General features: G+C 41.4%; 2 protein-coding genes across 3 annotated transcripts in view; one reads left to right on the forward strand and one right to left on the reverse strand.

The window, feature by feature from the left end:
• The window catches only part of LOC131892271 (uncharacterized), a 24,692-nt gene extending 16,762 nt beyond the window's left edge, over positions 1 to 7,930 (reverse strand). For both annotated transcript variants that reach the window (XM_059242075.1, XM_059242074.1), the window contains exons 1-2: positions 7,807 to 7,930; positions 7,618 to 7,736 (exon numbers count right to left, since the gene is read on the reverse strand). In XM_059242075.1, coding sequence (XP_059098058.1) covers positions 7,618 to 7,732 — 115 coding nt within the window. In that variant the 5' untranslated portion in view covers positions 7,733 to 7,736; positions 7,807 to 7,930. The remainder of the gene's footprint in view (positions 1 to 7,617; positions 7,737 to 7,806) is intronic.
• Positions 7,931 to 12,355: 4,425 nt separating this feature from the next.
• Positions 12,356 to 18,004, forward strand: part of LOC131892089 (uncharacterized) — a 38,222-nt gene continuing 32,573 nt past the window's right edge. Inside the window, exon 1 of the mRNA XM_059241829.1 lies at positions 12,356 to 12,520. Coding sequence (XP_059097812.1) covers positions 12,361 to 12,520 — 160 coding nt within the window. The 5' untranslated portion in view covers positions 12,356 to 12,360. The remainder of the gene's footprint in view (positions 12,521 to 18,004) is intronic.

Below are 18,004 nucleotides of genomic sequence, written 5' to 3' on the forward strand. Positions count from 1 at the left end.
AAATTCAACAAGTTTGAACTTCATGATCTTCTCAAACACCTTTGCAATATTCGAAGTGAGAGAAATCGGCCTATAGTTACTGGGGAGCGACTTATCTCCCCCTTTAAAAATTGGAACAACATGAGCTACCTTCAGAGAAGAGGGGAACTTGCCCTGATCCAAGATGCAGCGCATCAAGTACGAGAAAACAGGAGCAAGAACCAGTCAGCATCTCATCAGAAACTGAGATGGCACGCCATCAGGACCAGGAGAACTTGAAAGCCTCAAGTCCCTGATGGCCTCTAAAGCATCTTGATCTGTGACTACAAGATCATCTGAACGCTCAACTTGACAGACCTTGTCAATCTCAACAGACTCATTTTCAGAGCAATGAGCTGTTGCTTCTGAACTCAGTGAGGTTGAAAATACACTAGAGAACTGATCCAAGCATGTTAGCCATAGTCTCTAAATTGTCTATGGCTTCCCCATCAACCTCAAAAGGCCCAACAGAGTGTTTCATTTTTCTCTTAGAGTTCGCATAAGAGAAGTGCTCTTCAGCCTTTTGCTACTTTGCAACTGTTTTTGAGCAAAGGCTTCCTACATTTTGGTCTTTTTGTCCGTGTACCACCAGCAAGATCGCAAATTCTTCCAGCTTTTCGAACGTCTGAGAGGTCGATTTCAAAATGGGAATATACCCATCGGCACTAGTCTCCCACTCTACAACGCTCGCCGGAAAATAAAGTCCCTTACAAAGAAAACTTTCGAACACATTGCCCGATCCAAATCATTTCCAGTGAATTGGAGAGGTGACATAAAAGAGCTTTCTGAACAAGATGGGGGTCCATACATTGTTACAATAGACAGATCAAGCCTTCGTATATGACAAACTAAGGCCTGTACTGCTCCATTCGGCATTTGTACACGACTAATTTGCAAATCATTCCTATCATATAGGCATACACCCCAATCCGGGAATATGGGATTATCAGGACGTACCTTATCACAACGAACTAAGTTGAAACCAACTATGGTTTGTTCTTCATCTAAGACCCCTGGTCGAAGCCAGGTTTCTATAATAGAGATGAAGGAAATCTCTCTGTCAACGGCTAGTTCTTCTAAGATCTCAACTTTTGTGCTGTCTTTTTTAGAAATCAGACAATGCACGTTTAAATATAGCCCCTTTACGGGCCTCTCTTTTGACGGACCAAGTACACAAGATCTTGGACCATCCTCTCCAACCGTAAAAAATCACTCTTATCAAAAAAGCTACGTTCTACTGGAGGCAAAGCATGAGCTAATGGGGATTGTTGGGTTTGAGGAATGGGTTGGGCAGCTACATTTGAATACGAACGTATTTTGGGAATAGGGGCGGGGCAAGGAATATTAGGGAGGAGAGTTTTTATAGGAATAGGGGTGGATTGGGTATTTGAAGGAAGAGGAGGGAATTGGGAGAGAGGGTGGGGGGTAGGAGGAGAGGGAGGGTGGAAGCTAAATGGGTTAAGGAAGGGGCGTGGGGTGGGATTAGGTTTAGGAATAGGGTCAGCTCTAAAACTACGAAACTGAGCTATCCTATTTCTCGGCTTTCTTTGCGTCCCTTCAACATGGACGGAGGTACACCGTACATTAAAGCACGTCTTAAGTCTCATGGACTGACGGCACATGTACGGGTGAAAAAAAGGACAATCTACCTTTGAACATCCCTTCTTACTATTGTACTTCTCAAGGCCGAACTTGAGAAGTTTTTGACACCATTTAGGGTGGTCAAACTGACAGCCTTTTCCTTCTTCAGGACAAGGCTGTTTTCGATAAACAGGACAGACTATTTTCTCTACAACTGTCTTTTCCTGCGCTTTTTCAAGAGGAGATACTACTTCAACTTCTACGTTGGTCAAATTAGTCGACTTCTCAACTACTGGGTGAGCCTGTTCTTCAAGCAGCACCCTGGTTTCATTGACCAGAGCAACTAAAGCCTCTATAATAAACGGCTTATTGACTATGGAAGGATCCTTTCCACCTAAGACCAGGTCCAAACATTGTCTAGCCTCTTTGCTGACTTTTCCAAAAATAACTTACATCATGAATACAGAGGAACTATCAATTTAGTAACAAAATCAAATACCAGGAAAAAGAAAAAACTAAAAGGCTATGTAATCTTGTCCTGAGATACAGGACAACAGAGCAAAATAGGAATGAACTACTTCACATTAAACTAAACATACAAATCAAAGATGGAGATAGTAAACAAGAAGACACCACAAACACTATTCGTGCACAGCAACCAAGGAGCAACAGGGGAAGTCACACCTTGGTTCGAAATTCCTGGGAGGTAAGAACAGCAGCAAACTAAAATGTGACTGTTCTCAGCGAGCTCCAAAACAGAAATGATGGTTATCATATTATTATTATATCAGGTTTATTGCAATCCCCTTACTACTCTCCCGAATAAGAGCGTTCCGCAAGGAAGTATCCTACGTCCATTACTGTTTAACATCTAGAAACGATTTACCGGATCATTGTCGAGAGAAGTTGGTAATATTTGCAGATGATACTGCTATCATCACTTAATCCAAAAGTACACCAAAATTGGAGGCAACATCCTAGCTGGCATTAAATGATGTCTCGAAGTGATTCCGTAGCAACAAATTCCAACTTAGCGCTAAAAAACAACTCTCATGGGATTTGGGTACAAAGGCAACTTGTGATGTGATGATAAACGGCGATCAGTGGTGTTGGAAGTTTTGTTGGAAAATTGGAAGTGGTGCGAGGGCCCAATACTTGGGCGTCCAAATGGATTATCATCTCAGGTTTGGATGCCATGTTGATGAGGTCTTGAGGAAAACCAATAGCTCTATTGCCATGCTTGAAGAGTTAAGAAGATATCTCCCATTATCCACGAAAGTTCAACTCCTTAAAGCATTAGTTCTACCGACTATTCATTACTGCAACGTTGCTTGGATGCCGTGGATCACGCTCCAAAACGCGAGCAGACTTTGCATTAAATAGAGCTTTGAAATCTTGTTGCGGAAAGAGGACCATGACTCGCTCCTTAGCACTTCACAAAAGTGCCCAAATTCTCCGATTGAACGACGAGACTCGTTTGACCCAAAACCAATTAGTCTCCAACTCTCTTCGTCAAGCATGCACAAAATCAATCTCCAAGTTGATCAGTGTTAGGGTATAATCGGCACGGTCTAACAATGAAATGAGGAGCCTGATGCTGCCAAGGGTCATTCATGGTGCTTGCCAAACTTACTATAGAGATAAGTAATTAACGAAAACCATAATCCTTGCAACATATGAAGAGTTCTACAAAGTCAAGAAGTGCGAGGTTTGCCAATTCATCCGGATCGATTAAGAAAATGCTAAAATGTTAAGTCGTCTCCCGCCCCTATCTCTGCATTCGCCCCTCCCCCTTCATCTTTTTCTGTTTTGGTTCTTTTTTAACTACAATTTCTTTGGTGACCGAGTAATGTATCTCTCGGGATTTTCGGCTCACTCTCTGTGGGATAAAAACGCGCTCAGTATTTTTCTTTTTAATGACAGGTCTATTTACAAGTATGAAAAAGAATGTCCTTGCGAAAATGAATTTATTCTTTTATAACAATCGACTTGTACAGTGTTAGCATCGTGACTGGACTTCAACATGCATTATATTCAACCAAACATAGTTTCAATTCTAGTGACCGTAGAGGCTGAATGTGCGTTTTGAGAGCACCTCCAAGCCCTAGTGAATCCAGGGTAGTTCGAACAATGAAATCCACCTCTCCTCTTTCTCGGGCTCCCTCCTTGTAAAACTTACGTCCCTCTAATATTCAAAGGGACTATGTAAATGTTGATTCTGCAATAAGTTTGATATCAATTTTTCTGATCAAACCTAGATTAAAGGGCTAACCACATCCATCAACTCGAACTCTTCTTATTCCAAAGTGATCCTCCTATCAGACCTTTCTCTTAAAGAACCTTTTTATGGTAACTTCACCCAGAGACAGAATCAATCTGATACAAACTACGTACCACACTGCTTATTGGAATTTGGAAATTGTTGCGGTAATGGCTTACTTTGCTACCTGGGCGATGGTAACCCACCACCTCTAGTTTGTATCTAATTTGTATTTACGTTATTTTCATGAGAAATTGCCATCCCTGACCTATGCCTGCACTAGACAATTCAGGGTCCAGCCTGTCATTTCTTTCCCTAGGACCCAGATGATTGTACAACACACTGGAAAAAGTTGAATGAGCATATTTTATCACTCAAAACCCCATAAACACCAACCCACTGAGGACTTTCCATGCATGGCATTTGGCTGAAGTCGATTTTTAATAATAACAAGTAGGTTTCCTTTGGTATAAAAGCTGTTGATCTCCGGGAGAGACTTGAATTTTCCTTCCATGTTGTGATCACAGTACCTATCCCAGACACCAGCCATCCAAACTTGAGGTGTCCCTTCTGGATTTTCATTACTAAAGGGGGACAAGTCAAAGATGTGGTATCTATTGACCACACCCGTGATTGTTATGGAACTTAAGTCTTAGATTACTCTTCAGATACTGATCCACTAGCATCAGAGCATGTTATTAGGAAATATGTGTCCAGGTGAACAAATTGCTTAAAATACTTTGGAGTTTATTTGCATCTTGAGGTTGTTTTATGCATAATTTTGATAACCTTATTGATGAAACGCCATCTCTTGGTGTTCTCGAATTATGTACCGGGTCTTTGACAAAAAGGTTTAATTTGGTTAGGTCAACAGTCATGCGAATTTTTTGGTTCATTTTTTCCTGTGACCACGACCACGAGTGGATGACACCATTCTGTTGGCATGTTCTAACAATTCCACTAAGAAGTCGTCAAAACGTTGATGCGCTGATTGCCGCATCCGTAACAATCTGAATCGATTCACAAAAGTATTTGTCTGACTTTTCAAACATTTCCTCAATTCTCTAATAACTTGATGGAGAGTTTTAGTGGTTTTCTGCACTAATGGAATCAAATAAATAAACACGGGAGGTTGCGGCTGGGGATACCAATTTACATTTTGGAGCGGAATATCGGAAACCAGCTTGTAAGTCACAAAAAGTAGCCTTAATTTTTCTTGGACCAAACCAGGGTTGCCTTTTTGGTCAAACCTACCCTTTTACCTCACGTTGGAAACGGTTGGTGCTTTGACTTTCCTAGCTGTCTGGCCTGACAATCCTGATTTTGAAAACTTATTTGATCTCATCACTAGTGTTCTCGCCAATCCCGATGGTGTGGTGTATTTTGCCCAACATCTTTGGAGAACAACATGCGAAGAACGTGGCAATTTGGAAGCCTCTCGATGTAGTATTCAGCTTTGTCAAAGTTTCGTAATTGGCCCATGACCTCTCCACCAAGCTATGAAATCTTTGAAGGTAATATCATCTTCCAGTTGTACTAATAGTTTTATGTTGATCTGGGATCCCAGTTGAGGGTTTGAATCATTCTCAGGAATTCGAATGGGCCCTCCGTCAATCCGACAGCCTGGATTTCTAAGGGCTCGTAATGTGGCCATCATTTCCGCTCTATCAGATTGACGTTCTTTAGCATTTGCCACCTGCAGCTGTACTAACTGTTTCAATATAGACTTGTTTTCCATTTCTTCTTCATCGTCTTCTGCATCAGCATCAGTACTGTCACCTTGTTCTGATTTCTTCTTGATCAATCGTTTTCGTACGTGTTTTGCAGTTGTTTGGGGGTTTGACATCTGTAACCCCACGGCAAGGAGTTCTCTAGACAGGGTAGAGCCGTCCTTGCCCAAGGATAGCCAATACTGCAATGCAAGTCTCCCCCAGGCAGTTTTTCACGTCTTCAAGCTCCCAAGACAAAATTTGGTCCACGTAGAGAGGGGAAGCCGTCATGCACAATTCGATTTGAAACTGGGTGCAGGTCGAGGTTATTGTTCCGTTCCGTCCTTCTCATTCACATGATTATGGTCACCCCAAGGGCGAACGACGGATCTATCGACGCATGGAACGATGTGGAACTTAAAGGTATCAGTACCGATTGCTCCATGGTCGAAGTTCATGAACTTCAAACTTAATTCAGATATCATGACTTGACACAAGATAGAAGACCACCTATTTCCTCCCAGAGGACGAACCAGTAAATTAATTGAGGTAAAGCTCGTCTGACTGTTTTTTTCATTTGGTTTTTCATGGGCTTTTATAACCGCGACAAAGCATTCAATCCCCAGTACTATGAAAATGAAAGGTTATACTCGTATATTTATTACTTTTCAATTTTTATGTGATATATTGGTCTACCAACGAATTTGGGTTGGCAGACCGAGCTAGTCCTTGAATGTAGGGTTGATCTGGAATGCTATCTAAAAATTTGGCCAAGTCTAACTTGAAAGATGCAACCGGATCAACAAGGCCTACGTATTCCCTACGAATATTAAAGGGAGACAAGTTAAACAATGAAGGAGCCCGAGGTAGAAGAGAAGTGGACTTCATTGTTTTAACCAGCCTGGATTCCCCAGGGCCTGAAGGTGCTCGCATAACGCCCATTAAGCCTCTACGGTCACTAGAATTGACCCTAAATCCTGGGTTGGGACAAAGCTCATGGATACTTTTGAAGACGTACAGTATCAGATACCTTTCGTACCTTCTCTGAACATTGTACAGTCCCAAGTTTCTTAGTCTCTCCCACTACGAGAGCTCTCTCATATCCTCAATTTTCCTAGTAAAACATCTTTAGACCTGTTCGAGCTTTTGCAAACCTGCTGAACTCATTGGAGCCCAAATGGGTGAAGCATATTCAAGATGTGGCTGAACAATCGACTTGTACAGAGTGTGCATCGTGACACTACCTATCTCTGGACTTAAACGTGCGATATATCCAACCACACGTTTAAAAAGTTTTACCCAACTGCAACTTGACATGCTCATCGAACTTTCCATCATTTTGGTGGACTACACCTAAATCTTTCGTAGATGTGACCTGTCCAATATCTTTACCTCCATTATCTACGAGTATTTGTGGAGTATTTAAAGGAGTTGACCCAAACGTCATTGATCGGAATTTCATTCCGTTCAGGGCCATATTACTCTCAGTTACCCTAGAGCAGATTAGATTGAAGTCCTTTGCAAGGCTACTGGAATCCTGGCCATTCCTACCAAAAACTAACTTTGTATCGTCAGCATAAGAAGAGAGACTGGCATTAATAATAAGCTTTTGAGGCGGGACAACGAATATTATGAAAGGGGGAGGCCAAAAGATGGAACCCTGGGGAACACTTGATTTGACATCATGTATGTCAATAAGTGACCCGTCAGCCTTCACAACTGGCTTCCATCATGAATGAAGCTTCTTGTTCAATTAAGGACCTTGCCTTGAAATCCAATGTCACGAAGTCTATTCAACAAAAGGCCATCATCAACTTTATCAAAGGCAAATCAAGGTAAGCAATCTTGCATGACTTCTGACTGAGGTAATTTGTAGTGATTCCAACGATCTACTACTTCTGATCGGCGTCATTGATTGCATCAACCTTTGATCACTAGTGTATTGATTGTATTTTTGTTGAATCAGTCTGTAAAGTTTTGTTGAGCATTTTTGCAAACACGCTTTCACCAACACCAAAAAACAACTGTTTTTTAATAAATGAAACTTACGGCGTTTTGCTTGTCGGCTTGTTGCATTTGTGGTTGTCCTGGCCGATTCTAGGGAATCAACATGTTTGCACCCGATCCAAGCAAAAACCAATGACAAGAAGATATAGCGGAACATTGTCCTAAATAAAAGGCATGAGCTTAGACACAATTGGAAAAAAATGTTAAAACTTGTCTTTTTCCGAGTCGTACCGTCTTTGATGGTTGGTGTTGTTTCTTCAGCCACTCACAAAATGTATCTGGTTTTGCATCATCCAAATTTACTAAGCCTCAATAAAGAGAAATCATGCCCTAGGAAGTTACCTCATTGCAAAAGGCAATACACTTGAGGGCCAGACTTTCATTTTACCTCAACTGGCTCCAGGAATTGCCAGATAAAACACAGGTTCTCTTCCAGTAATCTCAATGCTCTGCAGATTTGAACGTTTTAACTAATTAATTTAAAGACTATTTGCTATTTTGTTAATGGCCATTTGTCACTCTTTAACTTGAACCAGGAATTCAATCATTCTTAATTTTCAAACACGTTTGAAACATAACAATCTAAATGTGCTCAAATATGATTGCTAGTGGTAGTAGTGGTTCACCACTTTACCATTCACTTGGCGTATCGAACGTTTAGACTGGGTAAAATATCTAGGAAAAAACTGTGCATGAATATTCTTGATTTAAATGTGACAGATTATATTGCCAAAGCAAATTATATAGTTCTTCAATATTCGTTGCAAACCATATGATGAACACATATTTGGAATGAGTAGATGACAATACACTCTGGCCTATAAATTTTCATCTATCATCAGAGGCTGGATCCACATGATGGTAAAAGTATTTATGCTTACAACAAAAGTTTAAATGCAACACATAGTTTAGTTGTAGCGGAAAATAAATGTACTTGATATTTCAGAAACGAACTACTTTACTTATGTAAAAGATCCCAGAAAGAAAATCAATTTGTTTCATCAGCTACAAAATGGCCTTATTTTGAATGTCCACTGACTCCTCGAACAGCTGGGATTGTCTCAACAGGATCTGAGGACACACCTTCATCTTTTCTCCGTGATGTGGATCATCGACGAAAAACACCTAGGTTGCTTTTCTGGCAAACAGGGCTTCGTGATCCATGCCATGAAGCTCAGTGGGCGTGGTCCACCCATTGGCGGGTTGGAGCTCAAAGTTGCCGAACCCTTTGAGCCAACCCTCTTCTCATCCTCTCCTTGCAACAAAGCTGTGGACGCCCATGCTGTACAACCATCGGCGTTTACTATCAGCCACCCACAGACTATGCTGACCTCTTCTCGGACTTACATCCATCCATCAGAAGGTGAAGAGTCCCAAATGGGTTGTAATTTCAACATCCATCCGCACAACGGGGAGTTCTCAGTCCAGTTCCTGAGCCAATAGATCACCTTCTGATCTCAGTTGTATCAAACTGCCCAAAAAATTCCATCATGTGGGGGTGACAATGGATACCGAGGGGTGCATGGGTATTGTGCAGACTTGCGGCCCCCCAGCTATCCATTGTCAAATGAAAGTGCACTATAGTTACATTGGTCAAACGCATTTCCCAAGCTTGTAAAGAGTCCTTTCCAGTGCAGAAGAAGCGAGGATAACTCAAGACTCCTTGATTCAGAGAGCTGAGGGGTCAAGTGCTAGAACAATAATTCAAGAATTGCTTATCACAAAGGCCAAGCCAGCCCAACAAAGGTTGGAAGTGGAGAACTTGCTCTCGTCATCAGCGTCATCCTAGATGGTGGGCTATGACAGAACCATGCCAAAAAGCCTTGACATCAACTCAGAAGTTCCCGTGAATAAATTTCTCCTCCATTGTCAAGAACTGTTTGCATGGCCCTCGGAAACAGTATATGAGGAGGTCCAGGGCGCCCCAGAATAACACCGTCCACTTTCGCAGCCCTTTACAGAACCCTAAGTGGAGGTTGTCTTCATAAAGATGAAAAGCAAAGCCACTTCAACATTGGATATTTCTCCCTTCCAACTCTCTCTTCTACGGACCCAAGCCCAGTCACTCCTCCAAAACCTCTTCAGCCTTGCTCTCCATTTTTCTTTCTTCCCACAGAAAGGGAATTGAGTCAGCCACCATCTTTATTCAAAAAGGGGCCCATGGACAATTTAGACAACCATCGGAACATTGCCTTGAAGAACACTTTCTTGAAGATGTTGTCCACTCTGCTAGCTGCCTGCTTGGCCGAAAATAGAGACATCCTGCCCGAGATCCATTATGGTTTCAAGAGCAGCCACTCTATCAGCACCGCAGGTACTCTCCTCTATGAAATGGTGCATTTGATCAACAGCATTAAGCGGAGGGTGTACAGGCGCTTTTTGGATTTGTCCTATGCATTTGACGAGATGGACTAGTCATGGATATTCCTCTAACCCCAGCCAAGGGCCGGAAAATGTCATAATGAGCCAATTGATCGACAAGGGGTCTTTAAATTTCCGAAAAACGACCCAAACAGACATTTTTGTATGGTTTTCAACCAAATTGGCAAAACTATAGCTTTTTCGGTATCCTATATAGACTTTTCGAATGCCCTCAGTTGTATATCAATAATTTAAGTCAGTCAAAATAAGCTTCGAAAACGTAAGATTTAATCATGAAAAGGTAAAAATGGATTCTTTTACCCCTCAGTTATTCAAGTATAATTGTGGTTTTTAAGGCAAATTTGCTTGATTAACTTTTTTTTAAAGATATTTTGCTCGTTGGATTGAGTCTTGCCTTTACATCAACAAAAAGTTGAATTTCTATGAAACCTTCTCAGTGAAAAAACTATTTTAGAGCATCCTGTAATCATGACACAAGAGAAAATAGCTGAGTGGTCTTTAAAATCAATACCATTGACATATTAGAATTAAAAGCACTAAAAGCAAAAGACTTACAGTACAGTTCATAGAAAAAGTAGAATACACCCTCAGTTACCTATCGATGCCAATCAAAACACACGCATTCTTAGGGAAAAGATGATCAAAATAAAGTTGCATAAAGTTCTCTACTTACCAATGCTTTAAGGATGGACACCGAAAGGCTCGCCCATTTCCCTCTGCCTCATGTCAGTCATCAGTAGGTCCTTGGTTTTGGTTATGAGCTTAAGACTGTGTTGACTTCTATTTTCAAACATTGCTTTAGTAGCAACAATGCTAGGGTTCCCAATCACTTTTAGGCTCAAATTAGATCATTGGCAGTATGGCACTACAATAGGTATTCAGCAGTTCCACTGAATGAAAGATTAGGCTTTAATATCAAACAAATCTTTGACAGGGGACAAGCATTATCAGACAAAGCTAAGGTAGCCCTGAATTTTATTTCTCCCAGTATTTTCCTTCAATCAAAGGACATGTCAGCATATTTTCTGTCATCTTAATCTTACAATCTCTACAAATGAATGTAGGGTAACTTCAAACCCAAAACAGGAGTCAACCCTAGATATCCGTCCTTATGTAAAGGTACCCTGGAAGACAAACCCTCCAAGAGATAGATAGATTGCTCAGGAATTCTGGACCGGCGATTGACTATGTGCCGTAGGGAACGAAACTTTACAAGGGGAAGGGGTGGGTTTGATTTGGGTTTCCGATAGCTTTGCCTGTCCAGGGGATAGCACAGGCAATCGTGACTGAAATCTTACCTTGGGGCTATTGAGCTTCGAGTTTCTCCGTGGGATTGAGTTTAAATTGTTTTACGAGGATGCCTTGACTTGTTGAATGTTGGCATTGTTCAAAAAAAGTAGTTGTAGTTGAAATATATTTGTAACAATTGATCTGGGGTCAAACTTACACCTCATAATTTCAATGGGCAGCTGAAAAAGTGAACCAAATAAACTGAAAATCAAATCAAGGGATTGTGTGGCCCCATGATTTTCCATAACAATAAGCAGATATTTGGTGATAATGACATGGATCGAAGTTTTGGTCATGGGTGAGCAAAAGTTATCAATCAGGGCAAGCGAGATCAACATATACTTGGAAGCAGTTAGGACTTTAAAGTGATACTTTTTATTCTTTAAAATATATTTAAGACTAGACTTAATGATTCTCGAAGCTTTAGAACGTTGCTATACCGCTTATTCGAGCATTCCTTTTACTGAGGGTATTGGAAGTCTCATTTTAGCTCCTCATGAAACATCCAATATCTTTATTAAGTCGTTGTAACTAAATTTGGTTAAAATTTTAAAAGAAAAGAGTGAAATTACTGACATCGTATCTTTATGACACGAGAACAGACAAATACATCGGATTGTTGGTCCAATGAGTCAAAAAAATGGGAACGTTGGTCCCATCAAGGACTTATTTAATACCTCGGCTGAATTACGACAATTTAATTTTCATTGCTAGTAAATAATGAAATGGCTAAATATTCCAGAACATTAATTCATCATCTAGTAAAACGCATTGTCATTATTTCACCCTAGGGTCTTTGGCGAAAATTCGGCTCTACAAAAACACGGCATAGCATCTTCTTCCGCCTGACTTAGAAAACGCAAAGTTGGAATTGAGGAACAAATGCACTTTTTCTTGCCTTACATTTAAACGTACGAAGAAAGAAACCTGTTCAGTTTTCTACATACACTTCTTCAGCATTCATCCCCCATGATGCAAGGCGAATTTTTCGAGTTTGAGCGCTCTCCCTTCGCACATGCCTTCATTTCCAATTATCTCTTTTACCTGACCTCTCCGGCTCATCAAAATTTGTCCAGATTTCTTTATCAGTTGGAAAATTTCTTTTGCACAAGCATGATTTCTCTCAAAACAATGAGTATGCTGATCTCCATAATTCTCATGGGACCATGTTTTGTTCATGGAGCAACGAATTTGAATTACAATCTGAAAGTTTCTAGCCCTTCTTCAAACAACAGTGCGGAGAATAAGTCGACAAATTCGAGAGAAGCGAGAGGTAAGTGAATGCGTGAAATGATTGATAGCATTCCTACAAACTGACCCGATTTGTCATAAAATAGCATTCACATTTCCAACTAATTGTGGGTGTAATCAATTGGATTTATCGTCAAATTAATTACTTTTCAACTGATGTGATACTACAATGTAATTCTATTCTATTCTTTAATGCGAGAGATGCAGCATTCTCATGGATATTTTTGTGCATATACTATATAATTGCGATCACCAATCAGTGTAATTAAGGGGCCCGTTCTGGGGTTGCTGAATTAGGGTTATTATTATTACAAATTACATTTTGATCTTTCATTTCCGACATTTTTAGTGACCTTGTTCGAAATTTTCGACTTCAGAGAATATTGTTACTGTTTTATATCCACTATACAGTATACTGTTTTTATATATGATTAATGGATGGTTAAGGGATGGTAAATCAAACATAGGTTTCCACTCGCATCATCATTAAACTGGACCTCTGTTGAATTTGCAGAAGCAATTACTTTTTTCATGGATTTGTGTGCTGAGGTTTTTTGACACTTTTCAAGTTTTCGGGCTTAATTGGTTCTTGACACTGTTTGTTGCAATACTTGTTTCACTGTTTTCTATAGCACCATTTGTACATATGACTTTTTTTGCATGTTTCTTCATGGGCTTTTTTATCAGGGAATGCTATGAACATTGTTCATAGTTTTGCGACATGAACATGGATTTTGAAACAAATTTGATTAGGTCTTATCCTATTTTCGTTCTATTTGCCCTGCAAATATTTAAGCCGTTCAATGTCGATTGAGATCATTTTTTTCTTTTTAAGATTTACAACTTTTATATAAAAAAAATAAAAGACGCCATTGAAGTTTAAATATTTCAATTTTCCTTAATCGGCAGAGCAGTTTTGACCAGAACTGCTTTGGTCGGTCAGCTTTGAGCCAGATCGTTGGTTGTAATGAGGCCTCCTGTTTGTAGCCACGGGCGTGGGTCTTGTTTGGTCTTTTACGTCGGTACTTCCGGTCATCTTCTTCTTATAACAACGGCGCACAGCCAATGTTCTTGGTCGATCCAACTTGGAGAGTGTGGGAGCACCCCCTTTCTTCTTCCGCTATGCCTACAGTTATCAATGTTGCCATTCAAGCGTCATAGTTTACGATTCAAACACTCCAGCTTCGATCATTTCGTCACCGGTCAATTCGGAGTCGCTATCCCAATTCATCACATCTATTTATCGCAACTGAGCGTCCTCTGCTCCAGCTCAAAGGCTGGAGAAAAAGTCATCAAAGGCCTCACCGAGATACTACGTACTTCCTCTTGATCAAGTCAAGTTCATGCGATCTTGGGCCATGTTTCTTTGGTCTTAGAGGCACAAGCATTTCTTCACCGCAAAATCAATCTTGCTGACCATCTGATTGAAAATTTTTTTGGAATATCAATTGCATTGGTCATCTTATCAGCCAGGTCAGGGACGAACATGATCCACGGGTTGGGCTCCCTGCTGAGCCTCATGTTGCTCTCCCAGTGCTACGATCTAGGTGTATTTTTCCCAAGTCTTCTTGGGTCGAGCAAAGTTATTGATATCAAATTACTTCGCCAGGATGAGGGGCTGCCTGACCGCAAATATAAGGCCCAGATTAGTAGGCACCAGGGGACGAACACTGTCGATACTATAAAAAATTTCAATACGTTAACTGTCCATCTAAGGCCGTGGGAGTTTGTCTTGCCAGGGCACTCACACTTTTTGGTTGTGTTCAAGCTCGGCCAGCATGCAAGGCATCAGCCCCATCTCTTTCAGGCTCTTGATCTTTTTAACCGGTCCCTGGCCGCAGGTTTTGATTGACCATAACTCCTTCGCCTTGAGGGCGTGTCCTCGAGAGGAAAGAAAGATCCCTCAAATGATTGAATGTCTCTGACGAATTTGCAGTGAGCTAGCTAAGATTCTGGGTTTAGCTGGTGAGACAGTCGTCGTTGGTCCAATCCTCCACCTCTTGAAATCCGGGCTCTTAGACTTGGTAACGCACCGTGCAATCTTGCGTTTGGATCATTCGCCCCAAAAATGGCATTATCTGAGATCTTTGATAGTCTCTATTCTATTCCGCATTTGTGCCACCTTGATCTCGCTCATGCTTCCTCCAGGAACTCCGCAAACACTATGGAAACTTCTTTGCCAAAGCGTTTTCATACCCCCACTTGAGTGGAGTGAGAAATATACCAAGGGTTACTTATTTTCTCAGGTCTCCCCTACCATCCAAGTTCACTTCAGAAGACCAACTCAAGAAAACTTACTAAATTCTTTGGGCCTGGCATAAACGAAAAAAGTGATCAGCATATTGTGTTACCACGGACGTTAACCAAGCATAACAGTTTGAAATACTTTTTCAATAACAACCCAAGCGAAAAGCATTACAAATCTACGGAAATCCATGGGGCTAGTTGATCCCTTCTTTGTTAAGAAAATGTAGGAAAAGGAAAATTTGTCCTTTTCACAAATTTGTTTGTCCAGATCTAGTGTTTTAGTCAGGAGTTTTTTGAACAAGAATCAAATGAACCCAAACGAGAAGATATCCCACTGTTCTATAGCTAGAACAAGATATTTGTTTCTATAGTTTTTGCTCAAAACAGAAACTTCTCAAAAACTTCTCATAGTTTTGCGGGTTGGAAGGATTTCAGGGATTATCAAGGGATGGTTAGGTGCACGCCATAGCGGGATTATTCACCTTGGGTGCAATGTTGTCAAACACAATTTTGTTCAATGGCGGAGTGCAAGAATGCATGTCAACAAGGACGTTCACCACTCCATTCATATGCCGGATATTGTTAAAAATGTCGGGCTGTTTGTTCTGTGAGCTGCTGCGCTCCAAACATCAATGGTTTGTAGTTAGTGACAGAGTGTAACCATACCAGCTGGTTACGGGATATTCCAGGATATTCGTTCCCAAATCTTGGAATTATTTCATGCAAAAAAAAGTTTGGACGTCGATTTTCATCCTCTCTGGATACTCGGTCAAATGAGGGCGCACTTCTCGGGAATTTTTGAAAGGAACCCTTCCTTGGAGGAGTGAGGAGCTTCCCAGTACTTGTGCCCTTACCGTGCTCCACATCTGATTTACCGCCATTGGGTTCCCCACGAGAAAAAGCTAAAGTAAACAAAGAATGCAATGTATCCTAGAGTCCCCGAAATATGCAATACAATTCAATACGTCCAATAGCCATCCATCCATGAAGTGGCCAAACTGTTTGACCGAGGCCATAATGGCAAAAAAATCCCTTCCAAAAGCAGAGTACTAAACATGTAGCCAGGCAGCTTGCAGGAGAACAGAATATTAAACGCCATGTGCCATCATCCCCGTGTTATTCATACTCAGCATCAGTAGCATGGTCAGAGGTCTCTATCGAGATTCTATCGAGCCACATTGGTGACGGACGAATGTTTGAGGAGGACCACAAAAGTGAAAACCTCACGGACATTGTTTTAGGAAGCAATATGTAACGCTCGAATCAAGCCTAACGAGAACGTAAGGGGCAAGGAAACGGACCCCGTGATAGCCCCGGAAGAACTGGCAGCCGCACATTGAAACGTGCGAGGCTTTAGAAACCAATGCGGCTGATAACTAAGGACAAGAGAAGGTAGAAGATCTTTGCGAACTGTGAACTGCGAACTGTAGCGTTGGACCCAGAACCTTTCAATGCTGAAACCAGATTGCGGTGTTCACCGATATGAACAGAAAGAAATGGCAGTCCAGGAAATTTGGTGCAATCAAGGGAATTAGTGAATTGGCACAGAACTGTGTGATTAGTTCCACACAATCCCGTGAACAGAAGTGGATCTGAAAACCTGAGAACGAAAACAAGGGATTGTTACGACCATGAGGGTATCGTATCTGAAAATAGAAATTGGTCCTCTTAATACCTCCGGTATTGCTGTCGGTTGGATCCACGTCCCGGGCCTCGATAAAAGTGGGCATTGCCACCACGATTATGGCCACGAGAAGGGACGTACGTCACTTGACGTGTTTGCGCTGGAAACGATAGCATAGGCCAGAATTGATCATAGTCGGGAGCAGGGGGAGGGGGTCCATAAGGAAATTGGCCACCAATTCGATTACCAGACCAGTTTTGGGGTAGGTGTGGAGGCTTGGCCAATGGGCCAGGAGGATTATGATTCATGGAAGGAACAAAAGACACGTTTTGCTGTGAAGTCCGATTGAATCGACGCCCCTCATCTGGAGCACAGTATTCCTGACGTTTGGGCAGTCCACTCCATTTGGTGTCGCGTCGCTCAGCCGGTTCACTCGGAGTGAAATTCGGCGGGGGCGAATGGAGGCGGGAACCAAGCGGTCGGGGAGCAAATTTTCGGGAAACTTTTGGGTCTAAATTGGATACGAAGCATTGGGGTGGGAAGAAAAGGAGACGTGTCGCTTCAAGAAGCTTCAAACGCATTATGACGGCTCGCTTGGGCCCTCTGTCGAGAAGTGGAACGCATTTGGTCACGAATTTTGCTCTGAGATTTCACTCGCGGATGGGTTTGAACTTCGTTCACCTCCAAAGTTGAATGGTGTGTGGCTAAGGGTACCTTTACACTAGGATGGAAGTCCAGGATTGAATCTCCAAGATTGAATCCCATCTTATCTATCCATTTACACTAGAGGCGATTCAATCTTGTTGCCGAAAACAGCTAATCTACTCAATCAAGTATTAGATCTATGTTCTTTGTTCAAGCAATCTATTCACATAGTCGATATCTATGTTTGAGGAAGGAGTTAGAATAAACTAATTAGTAGATCTTGTCGTCCAATGTCCATTGGCAACCGCAAAGGGAAAGTAGAAACAAACACCATAACATCAATGATTTGACTTTGGAAAACACCCTGGTTTCATCAAGGCCACTTTAAAAGTGAGCACAGCTCTCTCCAAGCCCATGTTATTGAAGCTCTCAAATCCCCAGAATGGAGAGGTGTTGGATTATCAGGAACTTCAGATTGAAGTAATGGCCCGTCTTCCTAAGCATTCTTTTCACCCAAGACACTTCGAGAGAAGAGAACGTTGATCGGAGGCAATGGACTTGAGGTTAATCCGGGCCTTCATTTAAATCCACCTACTCCTCGACCTCAACCCTAGACACATCATACCATCCATGCCCGTATTTTCAAATAAGATCAAAGAGTCCAGTTGTAGTAGCTATATCTATGTTATCGCCATCCATTTGTATGATCAATTATGTTTTCCTTATCTCCAAAAAACCAACAAAGGTCTTTATCCAAATCAAAGGTCATTCGAAATGTTCTTTCAAACCAAACCAAACATCTGGGATTTTTTTTCGCAGACTTCCTACCTGCTGCTGGGATTGGAATCCCAGCAGTTCAAGACGAGAAATCTATTCATTTATATACATTATTTGATTGACCAACGAATTAGTGTCGGCTGATCTGGCTAACCCTTGGACATAAGGTTGATCAGGAATTTTCGTCAAAAACTTGTCCAAGTCCGACTTAAA

The sequence above is a fragment of the Tigriopus californicus genome, chromosome 12 (genome assembly GCF_007210705.1).
Source record: "Tigriopus californicus strain San Diego chromosome 12, Tcal_SD_v2.1, whole genome shotgun sequence".
In the NCBI taxonomy this organism is placed as follows: domain Eukaryota; kingdom Metazoa; phylum Arthropoda; class Copepoda; order Harpacticoida; family Harpacticidae; genus Tigriopus; species Tigriopus californicus.